Below are 20,307 nucleotides of genomic sequence, written 5' to 3'. Positions count from 1 at the left end.
ATGTTGACCAGGATGGTCTCGATCTCTTGACCTCATGATCCACCCGCCTCGGCCTCCCAAAGTGCTGGGATTACAGGCTTGAGCCACTGCGCCTGGCCTAATTGACTATTTCTTAAATGAATATCTGATAAATCAGTTTTGTAATTCCTCATGCATCATGACATGCTTAACTCAGTGTAGACACTTAAGAATCATTATGCTTTGAGAGCTTTAATACAATTTCAAGATTGTGATAATTAAAATCAAACTCTTACCTGATGCTCAGTTCTAAGCCTTTTCATCTTTATTTGAATTTTCTTTGACCCATACCTTGAATTTAATATTATAGCTTCAATAGGCAGAATATATAATCAAGCTAAGCATCTTTAATATGTTGAAGAAAAAGTATTTTGTCTCCAGAGCACAACATAAAAACTGGCCTTATCTGACATTCTGTATAAATAGTCATCACCTCTTGGAGTTCTTTAAAGACATCAGTTCTCTCCTGGTCATTGCCATGAAGACAAAGAATGCCTTAATGACACAATTGAGGTTATCATAGGAGATTTGCAGACATCAGCTATAAATCACTATAAAATGGCCTGTGGGTAACCTTTGACACAACTCATTTGAAATAAACCGGGGATGGATTCATAGCCTTTGGCCGAGCCAGTAAGTGGGCTAAAGGTCTTTTCCATCCTCTCCTTCATTTCTTGCAATATTAGTTCCTCTTCAAGTGACTGGTAAGGAATTTGATATATGTAAATTGACATGTGTATTATGTTAAAGCCAAATACGTCTATACAAAGAATAGTGTTAAGATGTTTATGGTATTTATTTGAAATATGTGTTCTTTTGATATAAATTTTAGGATTGTGAATATATCTTGAATTTATTGTAGCTACTTTGTTAAAATACTTCATGAGTTAGTGTCATAAAAATTTTGTAAGTGTCTCGACTAGTATTACTCAAATTCAGCATTCCAAGTTCCCTATCTATATATAAAAAATTCTTCAGAATTAAAAATAAAATACATGATTGAAGTCTAATTTTTCAAAGAAATTATTAATGATTATTTTTCCTATTGGCATATAATAACAGAGAAGCAGCTTTGAAAAGTTGCCTAAACTTACACCTCTATGACTTGGGTTCAAGTCCCAGGCTTCCTGAAGATATGACTGTGAGCAAATTTTTGAATATCTTCAACCTCCTTCTCTTTATCTGTGAAGTGGGGTTGATGATATCTCATATTTTTGCTGTAAGAATAAAATAAGATATATGGAGCTGCTTTGGAACTTGTCAAATTTGGATGTCAAGTAAATCATATTAGAAAATCAGCCCTGAAAAGTGAATAGCTACATAATATATTAAATTATTTTTAAAATTTGTAAGTTCTTAGGTTATGAAACCCACTAAACATACTTTCATAGTTTTGTAATGTTTAACTTACTCTTCAAAATGTTTATGTAGCAAATAGTGTATTGGGCTTTAAGCATTTATTTCTTCTTTAAAAACTAGCTCTCTCCCTGACAAAATTACATTATAAAATCAGCATTTCTTTTGGTGTAGGGAGAAGTTCTCAGGTAAAAAAATGTGAAAAATGTATAATGTATAATTCCTGTCTTCAAACAGACCTATATAAATAAAATGCCTTTTATTTACTCTTTAATAGGTTAATTATGGGAGAAGAAAAAAGGAAAAAATACTTTAAGTCAATCATTGTTGGCAAATAATTGCTTTGATGAATATGTTGAGGAAGGGAAAGTAATCTTTTGGTCATTTCTAGTAAAAATTCATCTAATCACAAAAAGCAACTTTTTGAGACTTAATGTTCCAACAACTCATGTCCTTGATATCTTTTTGTGTTTTCAGACTCTTCAGAAAAAAAAAAAAAAAAAGAAAACAACTCATGTCCTTGATATCTTTTTGTGTTTTCAGACTCTTCAGAAAAAAAAAAAAAAGTGGTCTGAGGATTCAGAAAATAAGAACATAATAAAAGGCATAAAAATTAAACATCTAATATGAAAATTCAAATTCAAGGATTAATCACTTTACTGACAAAGAATTCAATCTAAAGAATCCAAACTAAATGAAATACTTTTTTTCCCATAAAACTCTTTCTTCATGACGTTGTTTTAGATTAATCATAATGATATTTATTTCACTATTGAAGTTTCCTAGCCACTTACATTGCCTTAAAATGTTTTATCTTCTAGTGTATAAATTTCTTCTCTCTCATGATCTATCTCTCTCTTATGAATAGTGCTAAAAGATGTTTGTCAAACAAATTAAAGAATGAAACTACCACTTGGAGGGAAACAAGAAACCAGGGTAGATGGCACAACTGTTCTAGTTTTGTGTTCATAAAGGAAACTTGCTAATTAAGTGGCCTCGTTGTCTGGGGAAATACCTGAGGTTCATGGCCTTGTGCTAAGGAGAACGAGGATGCGGACACATACACACATAGCGGGTTTAAGATTGGAAAGTTTAACAGGCAAAAGAAAGGAGAGAGAGAGAAAGAGAGAGCACTTCCTGTCTCAGAGGAAGGAGATGCTCAAGTGGGTTTCAGAGTCTGGGGAGAGATGTGGTTGATTTTATAGAGGGGCCTGAGGAGGCGATATTTGATTTACATAGGGCTCAGGAGATTGGTTGGAACAGGTGTGTCAGGTGTGCCATTTACGTAGCCTGTGAATCTTTTATTATGTAAATGGAGTATACCTGGCTGGCACCATGACACTCACACACATGGCAACAAAGAGAAGGAAAGAGATATCCTCCATGTTGAATGTACCTGGCTTCTGGCATAGCTGCAGTATTTACCTATGCAAGCTTCTAGCTTGCTTATCTATGCTTGCAGCTTGATTTCACAGGCTGCTTTTTGTTAGAAAATAAATGATTTGGGGGCTGCTTTTTATTAAAGGAAAATTCCATCGAGAACTCTTTTATCCTCACTAACTGCCTAAATAATGTCTGACCAACTCCTACATCACTATTACTGTACTGCTCTTGACCGGAAGAGTGGAACCCAGTCTAGGTTAAAGCAAGTGGGGTAGGAGAAGTGAGTTTTGCATTTACATTTTATTTTTACTTAATTTTGAACTTTTTACCTTTTGTCTTCAGTGACTGCCCCTTTTTCCCTATCTGTAATGAATGGAATGAAAATAGTTGTAGTTTGGATGTACTGACCTAGTAAAGTCTCAGATTACATGAATAGGAGGAAGGCTGTACTAAGCAGTTCCTGACAATAGCTTTGTTAGCAGACATCTCTGAGTAGAAAGCAATGAGTCCCGGAGACAACAAACTTTCAACTCTAAGAGGAAAGTAAGAAGAAAAGGGAGCAAAATTCTGAAGACTTGAGAAGAATCGTGAAATTCAAGTGGTGAGAAGAATTCATTACAAGAGATTTAAATACAGTATGGAGGGATACATTTTGGTAGTGCAAATGTTCCTATTCTGTTATTCTCAAGTCAAAGTAACATTTGCTCAATGTGTATGTACATTTTATGTAAACATAAATAACTTTTAAAATGCTATAATAAAAACAATAGGAAAAACCAGAATTGATCAAGTTAGTTATTGATTAATCTCCACTATCCATTTAACATGTAGTAGTTAATAGTATTTAGTAAATTTTTTCTATTCAAGGCATATATGGGTGTAAAGAGAGTACTCAGATCACTTTAAAAAGGAAAGCTTTCTTAAACTATTTGAAATTTGCTTATTTTGCCATCAGCAATTCAAGAAAACAGCACAATAAAATGAAATACAATGATATGAATGTTACAGTCAGTAACACTGGGGTGCTGCCTTAGGCTTCCCTAGCCTTTTCTTGCTTTGAGTCTCATTCTAATGTCTAATCCATTAAACACACACACAGACACACACACACAGACACACACACACACACACACACACACACACCCGCACACCTGTCCTTCTCCCAGGTTCTGTGCCTTAGACAATTTGGCCTTTACTCGTCCCCCAAATATAAACCAATGCATGGTTTATATCCGTTAACTGTTGTAACTGTCATTACTCATTAAACAGCCAGTTATGCTGGGTTCACCAGACTTTTGGGGATTTGTGCCATAGGAGCTACGCATGCACGTATGTAAGCCCTGGGAATGATTCTGTGATATAATTAATTGGAGTTTGTAATAAATGACTTACGCATAATGATGCTTTCTATTATTTCTCCCATGCTACCAGGTTGCTATCTAAAGATGGTCTATCTGCTTATATCCAGACCAAATTTTTCTAAGATATGAGAAAACATAAATCTCTCAGAGAGCCATAGATATATTTTTAAAAAGGAATTTTGGAGCTCTTTGAGTGTCTTTCAAAGTGTTTCATTTTGTTTTGTTTCAAGTTCATCAGTGTTTCATTAATATTTTCATCAGTGTTTTTTTATTCCCCTCAATGGGCTATCCATGCCTCCGTGTGGTATTTTTACTTCTCTTCCATATGACTCCAATGGATCAAACTTTCTGCCACTGCTTTGCTTTGATCATGTTATATTGTTCTGTTTTCCTTTTGATATTAATTCCTTTGTAGATTCAAGTAGAGATGCTCATGTGCTCATGTTGTACATTTAGCTTCAGGTGGAAATGCCATTGTCAACGTCAGATGATAGTAGAATTTGATCAGCATGACTTCTGTTTCTTTGTTTTATAAAGTTTTATTGCTCTGTGAGCTCATGTTTTACCTTTTTTGTGAATCCATTCTATCATTTGACAGTTTTGTAATTCTTTTGTTTGTGGATCTTCAAGTGGAACAAATCGTCAAGTGGAACTAACAGGAAATCAGCAATGGCAAATGCTTTGTAATTATAAATTTAAGGACTGATCAGGTGGTGCCAAAAACACATTACATTTTCTTGTACTTGGAGCAACCAACTTTTTAATTTCTCTAAAGCATTTTTAAAGGCTTTTGGAGATTTACATTTAGAGGTTAAAAAGAGGAACTGGATTGTGATTATTAACATCAATTCTTACTGCTCTATGCTTCCTTTTAGCCTCTTGGTAGGAGAACTGTTAATCATTTTAAAAGATAACAGCAATCATCCAGCTGTAATGAGCACTATAGGACAAAATAACCATTATTATTAGGAATTTGAAGTTGTCTGGGGACCAGAGGTTAAACAAAGTTGAATCTGAAACACCATACCTTTCCTACTGGCTCATGTTATAACTATTCTCATCACACATTATGGTTGACACTTGTATTCCTCCTATTCTTCCTCTTTTCAAGTATAGTTAGAAAAACTTACTCTGTGGAATGTCTATGAGTGGGTTTTCATCTGATACTATGGGTTAAAGGTCTTCTAATATGACATTCTTCTAGATAAATAAACGGAAACTGTATTCATACAGTATATTTTTAGGACATTTTTGAAATAAATAGGAAAGGTTAGATAGAGAGTTAATCTAAAATGAAAGATTCAAAAGTTAAATTCTAAATTAGAGATCTTAAAGACAAAGGAGAATAAATAGTAAAATGGAAAGAACATGTAAAAAGGAATGGTATGGGACTATTTGGATTACTTCAAGGCAATTTTTAAAATTAAAAAGTGAATGTGAAGTATCATTCGTATTTCAGAAGCCACACTGTTCTTTATTTGTTTTTAAATATGTGCTTATGCTTGCATGTATAATTTACAGTATTGAGGCATTAACTCAACAAAGTCAGAAAACAAGGAAACTATTAAGATACTAAGGGAAAGTGAGCAGGAGCAATTTTAAACAACAAATAAAAGGATGGGTACTATTTGAATACCTTTAAATTAATTAAGGGCCAGCAAATTAAATGTGAAGAAATATATCATTACTACATTGAAGCACATGTCCCCAGCCACACTACTAGCATTTACTTTTAAAAGAAGCAGGTATACATTAAGCAAAAGTGTAAAATGGCAAATAAGGAAGCCAAATGAGATGCTAGAACATATTACGCTCAGCTAAATAAGACTTACATTTAAATGGCCATCAAGTCTAATGGTAGCATTAACACAGCAAAAGCATACCTATCAAAGAATTCCTGGAGCTCTTTCTGCCTGGTTAACAAGGCATTTTGCAATTTGTAAGTCTGAAAGTAAGCATCTGTTCATGGAAAGGTGTTTCAAGACTATGTGCTATGTAAGATGACAGACTTGATTTTTAGGAACCTACTAATTAAATAAGGAGTTGTGATGGCTATGTGATTAGGATTATTCTTCAAGGACTAAGAAAATAAGTTTTAAGATTGTTACAGTTATTTTTATCTTAGATTACTTTGTCTGACACTTGCATGTAAATATAAATCTTTTCTCCTTTAAGTTCTGCTCAGCAGGTACATTTCAATCTTTTTGTAGATCCTCATGATTTTTGTTTGTTTTGTTTTGTTTCTTCTAGTAAACCTCTATGGAACTGTAGCAAAGAAATGCCTCATTTGGATAGGAGAGGTGAAAGAGGGCTCCTGCGGTGCGTAGAGGTAGATGACAAAGAGAAAGGATGAATATTGAGTACAAGCTAGGGAAGAGAGGTGCAGCAACAGCACACATGCAGTTCGGGCTGTCATGTTACTTCCCTACTTAGTTTAATACGATTATTTCATCAGAGAGAATAATGGCAGCAGCATGATTAATTTTGCAACATGTTTCATGAATGCCTTTACTCATCCCCATATGTTATTACTGCTGCTTATTTCACATGAGTATTTATGATAAACATGGGGATAGTTTTCAAATCATGCAGAGGAAGAAGACTGAAATTTTATATATACATATATATATTTTTTTCAATCATTGTGTGGCTATTGAAGAATCAAAGTGTTTTATAAATGCAACATTATATTGAATGTAAAGGCAAACTGTTCTCAAAGAAGTTTAAAAAACACACACAGACACACACTTCTACTTACATCTACAGCTAGATTTTAAACGAAAAGTAAATGGACTTCTTTTCTTTATTACTGACCACATAAAACCAAAGCCTCAAAGCTACATGGCTAAAAATCCTTTGGTTTGTGTTTTTCTAATGCCTGGCATATAATAGCCATTAATAATTAGTTGGAATGCCATTGGATAAATATTAAATGAATGAATGTATGGATGATTGAATAAACACATCTGTTCTTATCTGTTGCCATTAAACTGGTATAAATGTGTTAACAACCAAATAAATTTTTAATAATAATTAATTTAAGTAAATATTTAAGGAAGTGAAATTTTGAGGCAACTGTGTTATGGAATGAACCAAATCATCAATTAGATAATGAGAATGAACAAAGATGTGAATAAAGATGTAAATAAAGATGAGATTTATATTCTGAAGGGTTTAATCATTTGCATGTCCTTGGTAGTACATTTTGTGGTCTAGCAACCTACATGTGGGTATATTTCCATGCTGTGAAGGATAAGAATAGAAAAACAGAAACAAATAGAATTTTCTAGGATGCTTGTACCTCTATTACCTAGTTCTCTATTAAAACTCCTTAACAAAGAATTGAAAAGCTAAGTAGTAGGGAGAGAGAAATAATGCCCTAGAATTGAGAAGAATGCTTTTTCTTTGTTAAATTATGTTTGATTTCTCTAAATAATTTGGTATTTGTATGTTATAAAATTATGACTGTTATACAATCACATTACAGTAACATGTTTTCTTCTAGAGTAAACTTGTTATTTGAAAACCAACTAAATGAAATATATTTTAACTATATATTTATTTTATAGCGTTTGTTAACTTTATGTGGAATAATCTCTGTGTCTCTGTGGAATAAGCTTATGGTGACAATTGGTATTCCCTCAGTGCATCTAAGGCTACATATTTGTTTCACATTCTTTATGCAATTTATTTTTTTATCTGTGTGGCAGATTGTCATTGTCTGGGATTAACTGATTAAGCTTCTATAGTATTTCTACTACTGTGACCACAAACTGGTATTGAGATGTTAGCTTTCAGACAAGTTATTGTAGCTATACGTAAATGGAACTTGCCAGACCTATGTGTTTATTTGGATTTTACTTACTTTGCATTCTGTCCCAGATAACTAAGATTAGCTTAATAATTAATTAGGAGAAGTTGTATCATGAGTGAGTTTCTAAAACTTGTATTTGGTTTTATAAAATATTATTTTTTGTACCATGTATACATGGACTCTTGGGATTTTTCTGAAAGAATAGTCCAAACCACTCTTTAGTATTAACAAAGGAAATTTTCAATGGTATATAGTGTAGAGGACAGAGAAGCACAAAAAAGTCACTAAGATAAGTCAATTTGTGCCTTAACTTTTTAATGTATAAAATAGCAAGTGTTTGTATTACATCATTTTATTGCATATATATTATCTTTCATGTGATTATTGTGTAACAGAATTATGTAGTTAGGACTGAATTTCAGAAGTTATATTCCATCAAAGCCTTTTTAAATCTAAGATTAAATATTTCACAGAAACTAAAAGTATTGTATGTTAAGTCCAAAACCCTGGGTTTCACTAGAACTTTCTAAGCCTTACTTCCCTCCACAAGATTAGTAATTACATCATAGTTGTGAAAATTAAACAAACTCTTTGGAATATTTATAATGAACCCTAGACATGTAAATTATAGCCTTCTACTAGTTAAAACTTGTTTACCTTAACACATTTACTTAAACGTAAATGCTTATTTTATATTTATGATATACAAGTTTGGAGCTACTCAGCAGTTAACTAAATTCTTAACTCTTACTTTGTGTATACGTGAAATAATTATGAAATACTTTATTTTCAAAAGTTCCAATTGGCAACCTCATTTAACAGTTAGGCAAGTAATTAACAGGAAATTGCTTTGCTCACTGCTTGATGGTGTAGTTGTTATAAATAGTATCTTTTTCAATTATTTTTGACCTTGAAAATTACTCACATCCCTTTATTTGTAAGTAATTTATTTAACATGTTTAAATGTGTGTTTTATTTGTAAGAATAGGGGTTAATCATGTTAAGCTTTCAAATTTCTCCTACGTAAGATTACAACTAAAAAACAAAGCAGGAAAAGTCTTACCTTCAGCATTTATTGCACATATTCATATTATGAGTACATGCCAAAAAAAAATTGTCCATGTTCATTTTATAGTTAAGATTTTTAAATTTTCATCTTGTCAAATGAAAAATAATTAATAGAAAATTAGAAACTAGTGTAATTATTGTATTCTTCATAAATAATAGGCATTTGGTATAGCTCAGTAGTAAATTATTAAAAGAACAAAATTGTGAAATAATATCATATAATGGATCAAAATTATTTATACAGTTCCAGTATAAAGATCAAGCATGTGAGTTCTTATTAATATACCATTAGCCTGGTCACACAATGGAAGAGAAGGAAAGGGCAATTTTGAATGTCATTTACATCAACTTTGGAACTGTCAACCTCTATTATGTCCTTGGGGCCTTGCACTTTTTGGCTTTCAGATATCTGTGCTGCCTTGAATGGAGGTGAATACTAAGAGTTCCAGTGGGTCTCTTGCTCTAGTAAATGCTTTGAATAGTTATGTTTCAGCATGTGCATGTAATAGTTCTGAGTGCTAAAAGCTAAGACATATGACAGTTTATCCGATCAGCACCCACATCCACATCATCTTCATCAATACCACCATTCCACCCTCACTATACACTCACACTGTTTCCTCTATGTTCGTAAATATCTTCCCTATTCCAACTCTGGGAATACAGTCCTTTTCTTTTCTTTTCTTCTTTTCTTTTCTTTCTTCTTCTCTTCTTTTATTTTTGCTTTCTTTTTCTTTTCTTCACATCCAAGTAAAACAGCCACCTTTGACCCAAGCATCTCCCAAAACTTTTGCAAGAGTTATGATGATGTCAAAAGGAAGTTCTAAAGGCTGTCATGAAAAAAGTCAGTTGTTTCACCCAGAAGGCAGTAAAGAGGTACTATATTGCTAGGGGAAAACAGTGCCTGGAATATTTACAGCAGTGTAGTAAATAGTAAAGTTCTTGACAGGATATTGTGGCTTAACTGAACAAGAGTAGATCTGGATTCTAATTTTTACTGTCCCATGGACTCTCAGTAACGTTTTGTTTATTATGAATATGAATATTTCCATTTATTATTAGCATATATGTCCCACTCATATTTTAAAGACTGAGGTAATATTACATATTTTTAAATGTTATCTTCTTATACAGAAGAAGCTTTTAAAGGCTTTTGAAGTCTAATAAAACTTTTTCAATAATCTCCGTTTATATTGTTAATATATGAGGCAGTGGCTTTTATACTTGAATGTGTATCAGAATCACCTTGGAATGAATGCTTGTTAAACACAGGTTGCTGGGACCCGTCCCCATAGTTTTTGTGTTAGAGAATTTGCCTTTCTAACAAGTTCCCAGGTGTGCTTATGGTGCTAGTCTGTGAGCTGCATTTTGAGAAATATTCATCCATACAAGATTAAAATGCAAGGACATACTACTTCTGTGTTGCTGCCAATTTGGACATCATATATACAGATTACAGTTGAACAGGTCATGTTTCACATTGAACAATTTAGGGATAATATTGCCCCTATAAGTTTTTAAAATGCTAAAGTAAACTTCCCTAAATTATATGTTGACTCAATCATGGAATTATTTCACTTCCTGTCAGGATCCTATGAATCGATATAGATTTGGTATAATGGTCTTTATTAATTATCTGACATCATAAAAGATTGCTAATTTGAATTATCTCATGAATTTTCCATTTTTTTTCTGAAACAATATAAACAGAATGTATTACAAGAGTAGTTTTTTTTAACTAATCTGTTTATGGAATTCTTAAGTGCACATAGCCACAGAATGAAACAATAATCTAATAATATTAAACCACTTAAAAATATAAACTTGAGGCTGGGCACCATGGCTCATGCCTATAATCCCAGCACTTTGGGAAGCCAGACCAGATGAATCACTTGAGGTCAGGAGATCAAGACTAGCCTGGCCACCATGGTGAAACCCCGTCTCTACTAAAAATACAAAAATTAGTTGGACATGGTGGTGTACACCTGTAATCCCAGCTACTCAAGAGATTGAGGCAGAAGAATAACTTGAACTGGGAGGTGGAGGTTGCAGTGAGCTGAGACCATGCCACTGTACTCCAGCCTGGGCAAGAGAGCAAGACTCCATCTCAAATATATATATATATATATATATATATATATATGCACACACACACATACACACACACACACACACACACATATACTTGAAATATATGTCACATTTTACCACCTAACCATTTTGTAAAGTGATTTATTTCAACAGTTCTTTTCGTAAAACCGTGCATTAAATTTTTATACACAGCAATTAACATGTACACCTGACTACCCCATTTGATTAAAAATTTTTCTACTTTCAACAAATCATCCTGTTATTGGTAAATATTTTATGTTCTTAACTCATGAAATAGCTAAATGGAAACTAAATTTTTATTCTGCAATAATATTAATGTAAAATTGGATATATTGTAAACATCAGTATATGAACAAGTGGCATGATATTCCAATTTTTGAGCACAGGAAAGGAACAAAATAACTTTTTCAATTTTCAGTTTAAAAAGTGATACAATAATATTATCTCATTCTTATATTTTTATATGATATAATATAAATTTTAATGATATTATATCCACAAGTCTCCTGTATGAAGTTACCTAAGAGAAAGATATGAACTTGAGTATAAACTGTGTTTTGACCTGTTAAACCGTAGAACAGCTGGAAATCATCAAACATGCTAAATCGATCACATGATCTTCGTGACACAGATACTATGCTAAAAGAAAAATCTGGAAAACAAACCTGAATTTTGAAAACATGGTGTTTGTTAAGCGTTTAGAGTGGTATGACTTATAACTAAGTTGTACATATTAGGGTAATGTTAATTATGTTTATTTTCACTTTTACATCAAATTCAAAGGTGTTTCTGTGAAGCCTAGGGAGAAAGGGTTATTTTCTAAGAAAGAAATTTTCTTGTTTATGTGTTGAATTTGGAGAGTAGTTCTGATGAGAGGCACACAACTATCTGTGGTCCTCCATCATGGGTGTTCCAGGTGCTCTGCCTAGGCACGAGAGTTCAAAGATGCATTAGATCCTACCCCCTTTTCTTTGGAGATTTAAAAAAAAACCCTATCTAGATCATAACTTCAAATTTAACGTGTAATGTTTCTCGATACAAATGAATATAGTACAAAGAGTAGCCTTTTAAGAATATTTCTTACCGGTTACATAAATGGTCTGCTTTCTGTGGGTAGTTGAGTACACATGTACTTTATCTTATACAAAAGGTATTTTGAATGTGTATTTGAAAGAGACATTATGTTGACAGCCAACCAAATGCTGTAATATTCAGAATGAATGTGAAGAGCACTGATTGGTAATTTGATGGGAAATGACAGGCTGCATACCTGTGTTTTTCTAGGCATTTTTGATCAGCCTTTCCTTATCACAGCTCATGTTCTAATGATCATTGCAGGATGAAGTGGCACAGCCACTGAACCTATCAGCTAAACCCAAGACCTCTGATGGCAAATCACCCACATCACCCACCTCTCCCCATATGCCAGCTCTGAGAATAAACAGTGGGGCAGGCCCCCTCAAAGCCTCTGTCCCAGCAGCGTTAGCTAGTCCTTCAGCCAGAGTTAGCACAATAGGTAAGTTCTGTTTCTTTTGTTCTTGCTGATTTTCTGTTTATGGCTATTGAATGGAATCATCTTTAAATGGCACATCACATATACTCTCTACATGGCTTGAGTTCTGTAGGAAAGTTCCAATCTGAAGAACCATATAGGTCTGTTTTAAACATGCAAATGAAATTTCTCAATAAAGTCTAAGTTATAATGCCCTCCTGAAAATCTAATTGTGTAGGTTATATTTCTAACTATGTCCATACGGTTATAAAAAGAGGACTAAAGTACATTGCAGTGAGCAGTGATGGTTCCAGAATGTTATTGTTAGGTGACTTACCTTTTCCATCACTGAAATTTCCATTTTTTTGTGAATTGTACAAAGTATGCATTATGATGAAATACATTTTGCCTCTGTCATCAATCAACCATAAGAATGTTAGGTTTCTTCAGTTCCGTTCTGCTTGAGGATTATTTGCAAACACCAAAATACAAAGAGTGGATAGTTTCAATTCTACATAATTGTAAATTCAGTAAACAAAATAGTAGAAAACACTTCTATAAGCTGACTTTGAAAAATTCAATGATTTTAACTTTAGCATGCATAAATCAGACTGTGGATACTGATTTGAACCCAGATTTATTTATATTTTATTATTTTTATTCAATTTTTAAGGACGCCAGCATAGGTCAGCCTTCAAGGAGCTCATAGTTTAGCTAAGGGAAAGTCATTCCTTCTATGGTATAAGTCAGCTCTAATAAGTGCTATTGCAGAGCACAGATACAATTCTACAAAGATTGGAGGGTGTTGGATTCTGTCTGGGAAGGACCACAGAAGAGTATGAGTTAGATGTATCCTAATTCAAACAGCCTTGAAGAAGAGATAGATTCTAGGCATTCTAGACAGTAAGAAAAATCACAAAGTTAAATAGCATATTTTTGATAAATGCACTGATTTGTCTAGATTATATAAAAAATATGTAGTGGAAAGTGATCCAAGCTAAAACTGAAAGGATCAGATGGCAGAATGACACTGGAATTTAGGAAACCATTGTTTAGGTATAGGGCAAGAATAAGTTAGGTGAGATAGAAATAAGCAATGATAAAGGAGAGAATAGAGTAAAAAGATATTAAGTAAGGAAGAATTGACATAATTTATTCACAATAAAATATATCTGATAAAGGTTAAATTGTAGACAGAGGAAACTAGAATTTTGAATTTATGAAATAACAAGGATTGTTCCTCTATCAACTATGAAAGGGGAGCCCAGAATGGGAGCAGGTTTGTGTGAAGACATAAAAATTGGGCCGGGGCGCGGTGGCTCAAGCCTGTAATCCCAGCACTTTGGGAGGCCGAGGCGGGTGGATCACGAGGTCAAGAGATCGAGACCATCCTGGTCAACATGGTGAAACCCCGTCTCTACTAAAAATACAAAAAATTAGCTGGGCATGGTGGCACGTGCCTGTAATCCCAGCTACTCAGGAGGCTGAGGCAGGAGAATTGCCTGAACCCAGGAGACAGAGGTTGCGGTGAGCCGAGATCATGCCATTGCACTCCAGCCTGGGTAACGAGCAAAACTCCGTCTCAAAAAAAAAAAAAAAAAGAAGACATAAAAATTTAATATGTGTTGATTTGAAGCACAAAGAACTATTTAGGTAGAGATGTTCAGGAAGAAGCTAGAAATATAAGCCTCATAAGCAAAGAGGTGCTAGAATTTTAGATATGGAAATTATTCCTTAATGAGGTGGTTGAAGTCAGGACAGCAAATAAGTCCACCAAAAAAGGCTGTGTGTGGTAAGAAGTGGAGTGTAGAATCATAGGTATTATATTAGATACTAGTAAAGAATAACTAATATTTATGATACCTATGTACTGTATTAATATCAGAACATTGGTATTGTATTATTCATTGCTGTGTAACAAATTAACCTAAGACTTAGCAGCTTAAAACAACCAATATTTGTTGTCTCTTTTATTGTTATTTATTATTTAACATTTATTATTATCTGTTTTCTGGAGGTCTCAGTTCTTTGCCACATAGGCCTGTCCCTTGGGCTGCTTGTAGCATGACAGTGAACCTTCCTGAGTGAGTGATCCAAGGAAAGAGCAAAGGGAAAGGCACAGCGTCTTATATAAGCTGTTCTCCAAAGTCATTCAGAGGCAATTCTGCTTTATTCTGTTTCTTATAGGAGAATCATTAAGTCCAGCCCAACTCAAGGGAAGCAGAATTAGGCTCCAACTGAAGTAGAGAGTATAAAAGTATCATTGGACATATTGTAGAACGACTACACTTTTTTTAGATGCAAAGCTAATGAAGAGTAAGTTGAGTGTCTTAGAATGAAGAGCAAGTGGGTGTTTCAGAATAAGAGTCAAGATAGGGTAATGTCATGCTAGCCTAGGAAAATTAAGCTTCAAAAAAGAGGGATTATTTAATGGTACACCTTCTGCAGGAAAATTAAAGAACATGAAGTGTAAGAGCCTTAAGATTTTAACTGGACAGGTAGACTGACAGAGAAGTTTTAATAGAATGGTTTGAATAGATTTCCAATTATACAGAGTGGAAGAATAAGAGGAAAGAAAGTTAATTTGGTGATATAAATTCATCTTTTTCTAAGTTTGGTGTTATGAAGTGATAATAGTTTGAGAAGGCTAAGTAGAGACAGGTTTTAAAATAGGAATATGTATATTACTTTTCAAGGGGGAAGAGGAAGAAGAGTTAGAGACATGTCTAGATATGAAAAAGTACAAGAGTGACAAGCTAGCAAGGAGATGATGGGAAGGAATTAACCCTTGGAAAGGAGAAAAACTTTTCTTCTTCCTGAGACTGAAGGAAAGGAAGAGAAAAATGGTAAAATTTCAGAGAAATTTTGGAATGATGAGAATGAAGGCTGAAGGAGTGTGTATCAAATGCTTTAATCTCCACAAAGTAGAATTCCAGATTATTTGTTAAGAGAAATTCAGTCTAGGCATGGGTCCACAGTGAAAATGGAAGTTTTGAGAAGTTTGAAAAAGGTTTCAGACACATGTGTGCTTTTTCACCTTATAGCCTAACTCCAGCTACTCTGCTAAACATCCTAAGTGGGCTCCAAGATTAGATCTACTTTCATGTACTATGTAAAAGAAAAAATATTTTATTTGGCAAGAATCGTACACTATCATAATACACATGTAGGCTCATAAATGTCATAGTATTGGTACATGAACAACTTTTATGATGTTAGAACTAGAATATGTGACTAATAGAATAACTAATTTTTATTTTTATCATGTATGAATATTTTTTCTTTAGCATTCCCAAGGATTAAGTATGACAAATTATTTTAGAAAGGCAAGAACATACTTAATGTCATTTATCATGACTTTCCCCACTACTAAAACATCTTTTTTTTTTCCTGAAAAGTTCCTTTACCACATACACATCTCTCATAATTTCCAAGGATTTGAGGCCACTACAATTTACTTTTCTCTTTTCAACAAATGCAGATGTTGAAAGCTGAAACTTTAATGAGTAATAATGTAGTTGGATAAAAGCAGTGAGGATTAATGGTGTTGTAAAGGTCACTCCTGAAAGAAGAATTAATGTGTGATGCCATTAATAAACCACAGAAAACTGTGGACTGAAAGATGACTTAAGTTATTGTTAATGACATAGGGCTCTTTGCTATATATCTATTAGCTACACATATAGAAAGTGACTTTTTGAGGTTGGTGACCAATATTACAGTGTGTCCTGTAAGAATGCTTTTGATATGGTACGCAAATGATAGGCAGCTCCAAAGAAAGGAGATCCTTAAAAGCCGTGAATAGTTCAGAAGAATGACGGATAATTTTAGAATCTTTGACCAGATGTTATTTTTCCCTTATTGGCTTTTTCCACCTATATAAAACATATGTATAACACTTTTAACTTTTTTTGAAAGCATTTTTTTCATCTATTTTTTCACTGCAGCTGTTCTACGATTATAGACCCTTAACTAGATGGAGTAGATATCCATGTAATCTAGTCAAAGCTTGTTATTTAGCAGATATGGAACACAGACTTAAAGAGCCTATGTGTCCACACAGGGATTTGAAGTAATTTTTTGTCAGAGCATAGACAGTTCTGTGATTCTATGTTTATTACCTCAGCTTTTAATTTTAAGGAAATAAGTGTTCATAAAAATCTAGTAGCTTGTCTAGACTTACAGCCAATAGATTTTGGAGCCTTATACCCATAATCTATTGGTTAGCTTTTACTCTTTTTAGTTGATGCCTTTTGGTCGCCACTGCAATAGATGCTCTTCTCAGTCATTTATTGTTTCACTCATCCATACAAATGAGATTTAAATACCTTCTCTCTGCCATACATTTTGCTTAGAGGATAAGCAGACAATAGCCTTGGACTGAGGCTTTAGATGCCTACAGTCTTTTTGCCTAGCATATCTTTGAAACATATTGGAATGTACTGTTCTTAGCCTTCATTCCTCAAAGGCATTAACACATGAAAACTGAACAAATCGAGTAGATGCACATTGACCAAGTAAAACAAAGGGCGGTATTTCCAAGTCCATTAATTAGCTACTTTATATGTACAACATGCTAGTTTAAGGTATGATGACTTGAAGGAGGATATTATTTTGAAAGTTTTTTTTATTTTATTTTTATTTATTATTATTATTATTATTATTATTATTATTTGAGGCAGAATCTTACTCTATCTGCTGCCCAGGCTGGAGCGTGGTGGTACAATATTGGCTCACTGCAACCTCCACCACCTGGACTCAAATGATTCTCCCACCTCAGCCTCCCAAGTAGCTAGGACTACAGGCATGCACCACCAAAAATACAAAAGTATGAAAAATGTTTGCATTTTTCGTAGAGATGGGTTTTGCCATATTGTCCAGTCTTACCTTGAACTCCTGGACTCAAGGGATCTGCCCACCTCAGCCTCCCAAACTGCTGGGATTACAGGCATGAGTCACCATGCTCAGCTTGTTTTTACTAAGCAAAATGTATACAAGGGTTTTAATGAGAAAAACCTTGTTTGTGGGAAGGTGATTGAAGGAATGAACAAGAATGTTGTGATTCATGGAAAGACACTGAATTATCAGGAAGCTGGAGGTATCATGCAAAGACACCTGGCAATTAACATTTGCATAACACTACAGTTTGCAAACTGCTTTCATGTGTATTATCTAATTCCTGTGAGCTTTTCTTTTCACAGGATAAAGAAATGTGTACATATCAGGGTTCCAAAAACTTAATGCTTATCAATGACCACAAAAATAGAAAAAAAATAATATTTGTTGAAAATCACTGGCAACACATATGCCGTTACTTTTACTTACAATGGAAAAGTCCTATATAAAATAAATATGTAGTAAATTAAGATTTGTGTTGCATTAATATCATCTGTTAAATCCATGAATTTTAATAAACCTGTGCCATATGGTCCAGGCTTCTATTGATAAGAAGACAGAAATTATCAGTAGCCTTGGAATTATCAAGGCAGATACTTTCAACTTAGAATATGCATTTATTTCTTCAACAGATCCTGCCATGGGCCAAAGGAATAATAGTTTGAACAAAAAAAATGCCAAGTAGGCCATAGACCAATATGAAAGACAAATGTAAGATAATACGACATTAAAAGCATTTACGAGGTTTTGAAGGAACACCTATATGGGAAGAACATGTCCAGGGTATGTGAGAGAGATTCTCACAGAAGGGGTGATGTTTGAATAAATTTACAAACACACCAGAATGAAAGAGCATTTCAGCAAAAGAGAAAAACTTGGGATGCAGGAGTGTGGAATGAAAGGACAAAGGCCTGTCCTTGGAATAGAAGAGAGTCCTGTGCAGCTTGAATGCAGGACTCATGAGAGACTGGCAAGAGGGGACACAGGAAAGATAAGCAGAGTTGATAACAGGAGGAGACTTTTAGGCCTTGTCAATGAGTTTGCAACTTATCTCGGAATGATGACTTTTAGGGAACATTTTAAAAGAGTTTCTAAAGTTCCAGTAAAAGCTGCATACTATGATCTCTTCAAGATTCCCAATGCACATTAACATATTCAGAATTTTTAAAATTCATGCAGTTAAACCTTTTTAACTTTAATTTCGCATTTCCTACACTTACTTGTACATGGAATTATTTTTCATGGGCTATCACAGATCATTATTTTATGAAATGTTTCTTGAAGCACTAGGGTACCAGAAGAGGGTTTATAATCAGGGATTTTAATATCCAATTTTTTTTGAAAGATAGATGATTGATAGATAGATAATTTTTATTTTTATTTTTAGACAGAGTCTTGCTTTGTTACCCAAGCTGAAGTGCAGTGGCAGGTGAACATGGCTCATTAAAGCCTCTACCTCCCAGGCTCAAGCAGTCCTCTGCCTCAGCCCCCCAAGTAGCTGGGACTACAGGCAAGCACCACCACAATCCATTAAATTTTTTGCATTTTTTGGAGAGATGGGATTTCAACATGTTGCCCAGGCTGGTTTCAAACTCCTGAGGTCAAGTGATCTATGCACCTCAGCCTCCCAAAGTGCTGGGATTATAGGCATGTGCTACCATGCCTAGCATTTTTTTTTTCAATATTTTCAAGTTCTTTATCTGGAAGCAGAGTAGACATGAATTCAAAGAGCGTAAGCCTAAAAATAGGAAAACTGGTTAGGAGGGTAAGGCACAGTGAGATCTCAGGTGGTTTTCATGAAAGCAGAGGATGGAGAAGCAAATTTGAGAGCTGAGGAAGAAGTGCAACTGTCAGGGCTTGCTTGCCTTTTATCTTTAGTGGGTAGAGGAGAGACTTTACTCCCAAGAATTGAATGGGCAACTGACAAGGTCTGTGGAATGTAGAAAAAGTAGATTGAGGCTATGGAAAGATGAATTCTATGCCAGCTATGCTGAATTTCAGGTACTCATAGGACATTCAAGTAGAGAAGCTTAGTCAATAAACAGATACATGTATCTGGCAATCTGGGAGGGTTCGAGGCAAGCAGTAGTTATTTTACATTCTTGGGATCACATCTCAATTCTTAGAGACATAGTAAAGACCAAGGGTGTGGTATATTGGTTTCCTAGAGCTACCATAACAAATTATTGTAAACTGGGGGGGTTGAAGCAGAAATTTATTCTCTCACTCTTCCGGGGGCTAGAAATCTGAAGTGAAGGTGTCAGCGGGTTGGTTCCTTCTGGAGGCTCTGAGTGAGAACCTGTCCCATGCCTCCATGCTGATGACATTCCCTGGCAGTCCCTGGCTCATAAATGCTTAACTCCAATCTCTGCCTCCATATTTACTTGGCTTTCTCCCCTATCTCTGTGAGTCAAATCTCTCTCCTCTTATAAGGAAACCAGTTATTGGATTTAGGGCCCACCCTAATTTCAGGGTGATCTCACCTTGAGATCCTTAATTACATCTTCAAAGACCTTGTTTTCAAAAGAGGCCACAGTCACAGATAATGAAGTTTAGGACTCCAATATTTCTTTTAGGCAGACATGATTCAACCCATTACAAGTGATTTTGTATTTTATTTTCTTTCCTTGATGTAGCAGCCATTACTAATTCTTTCCTTTTAGAATTTATCTCCTCCAAAATTATACTTTCTAGTTTGTCCCTTCTTTTCTGCCCCTGAAAAAAATATATAACGGGCCTTTTTAATTAAGAAAAGCAAAAACTTTGAGAATATTTTTGGTAATGGTTAAGAAGAAATACTGAAGCAT

The 20,307-nt window shown here is 34.3% G+C and overlaps 1 protein-coding gene across 15 annotated transcripts in view; it reads left to right on the top strand.

Moving 5' to 3' along the window:
• Positions 1 to 20,307, top strand: part of SOX5 (SRY-box transcription factor 5) — a 1,018,145-nt gene that overhangs the window by 960,079 nt on the left and 37,759 nt on the right. For all 15 annotated transcript variants that reach the window (XM_017522805.2, XM_017522797.2, XM_017522806.2 and 12 more), the window contains one exon: positions 12,451 to 12,628. In XM_017522805.2, the coding sequence (XP_017378294.1) occupies positions 12,451 to 12,628 (178 nt within the window). The remainder of the gene's footprint in view (positions 1 to 12,450; positions 12,629 to 20,307) is intronic.

Source organism: Cebus imitator, unplaced genomic scaffold (genome assembly GCF_001604975.1).
Source record: "Cebus imitator isolate Cc_AM_T3 unplaced genomic scaffold, Cebus_imitator-1.0 Scaffold25, whole genome shotgun sequence".
In the NCBI taxonomy this organism is placed as follows: domain Eukaryota; kingdom Metazoa; phylum Chordata; class Mammalia; order Primates; family Cebidae; genus Cebus; species Cebus imitator.
Note: the sequence above shows the minus strand (reverse complement) of the source record. Positions and strands in the feature narration are given on the sequence as shown.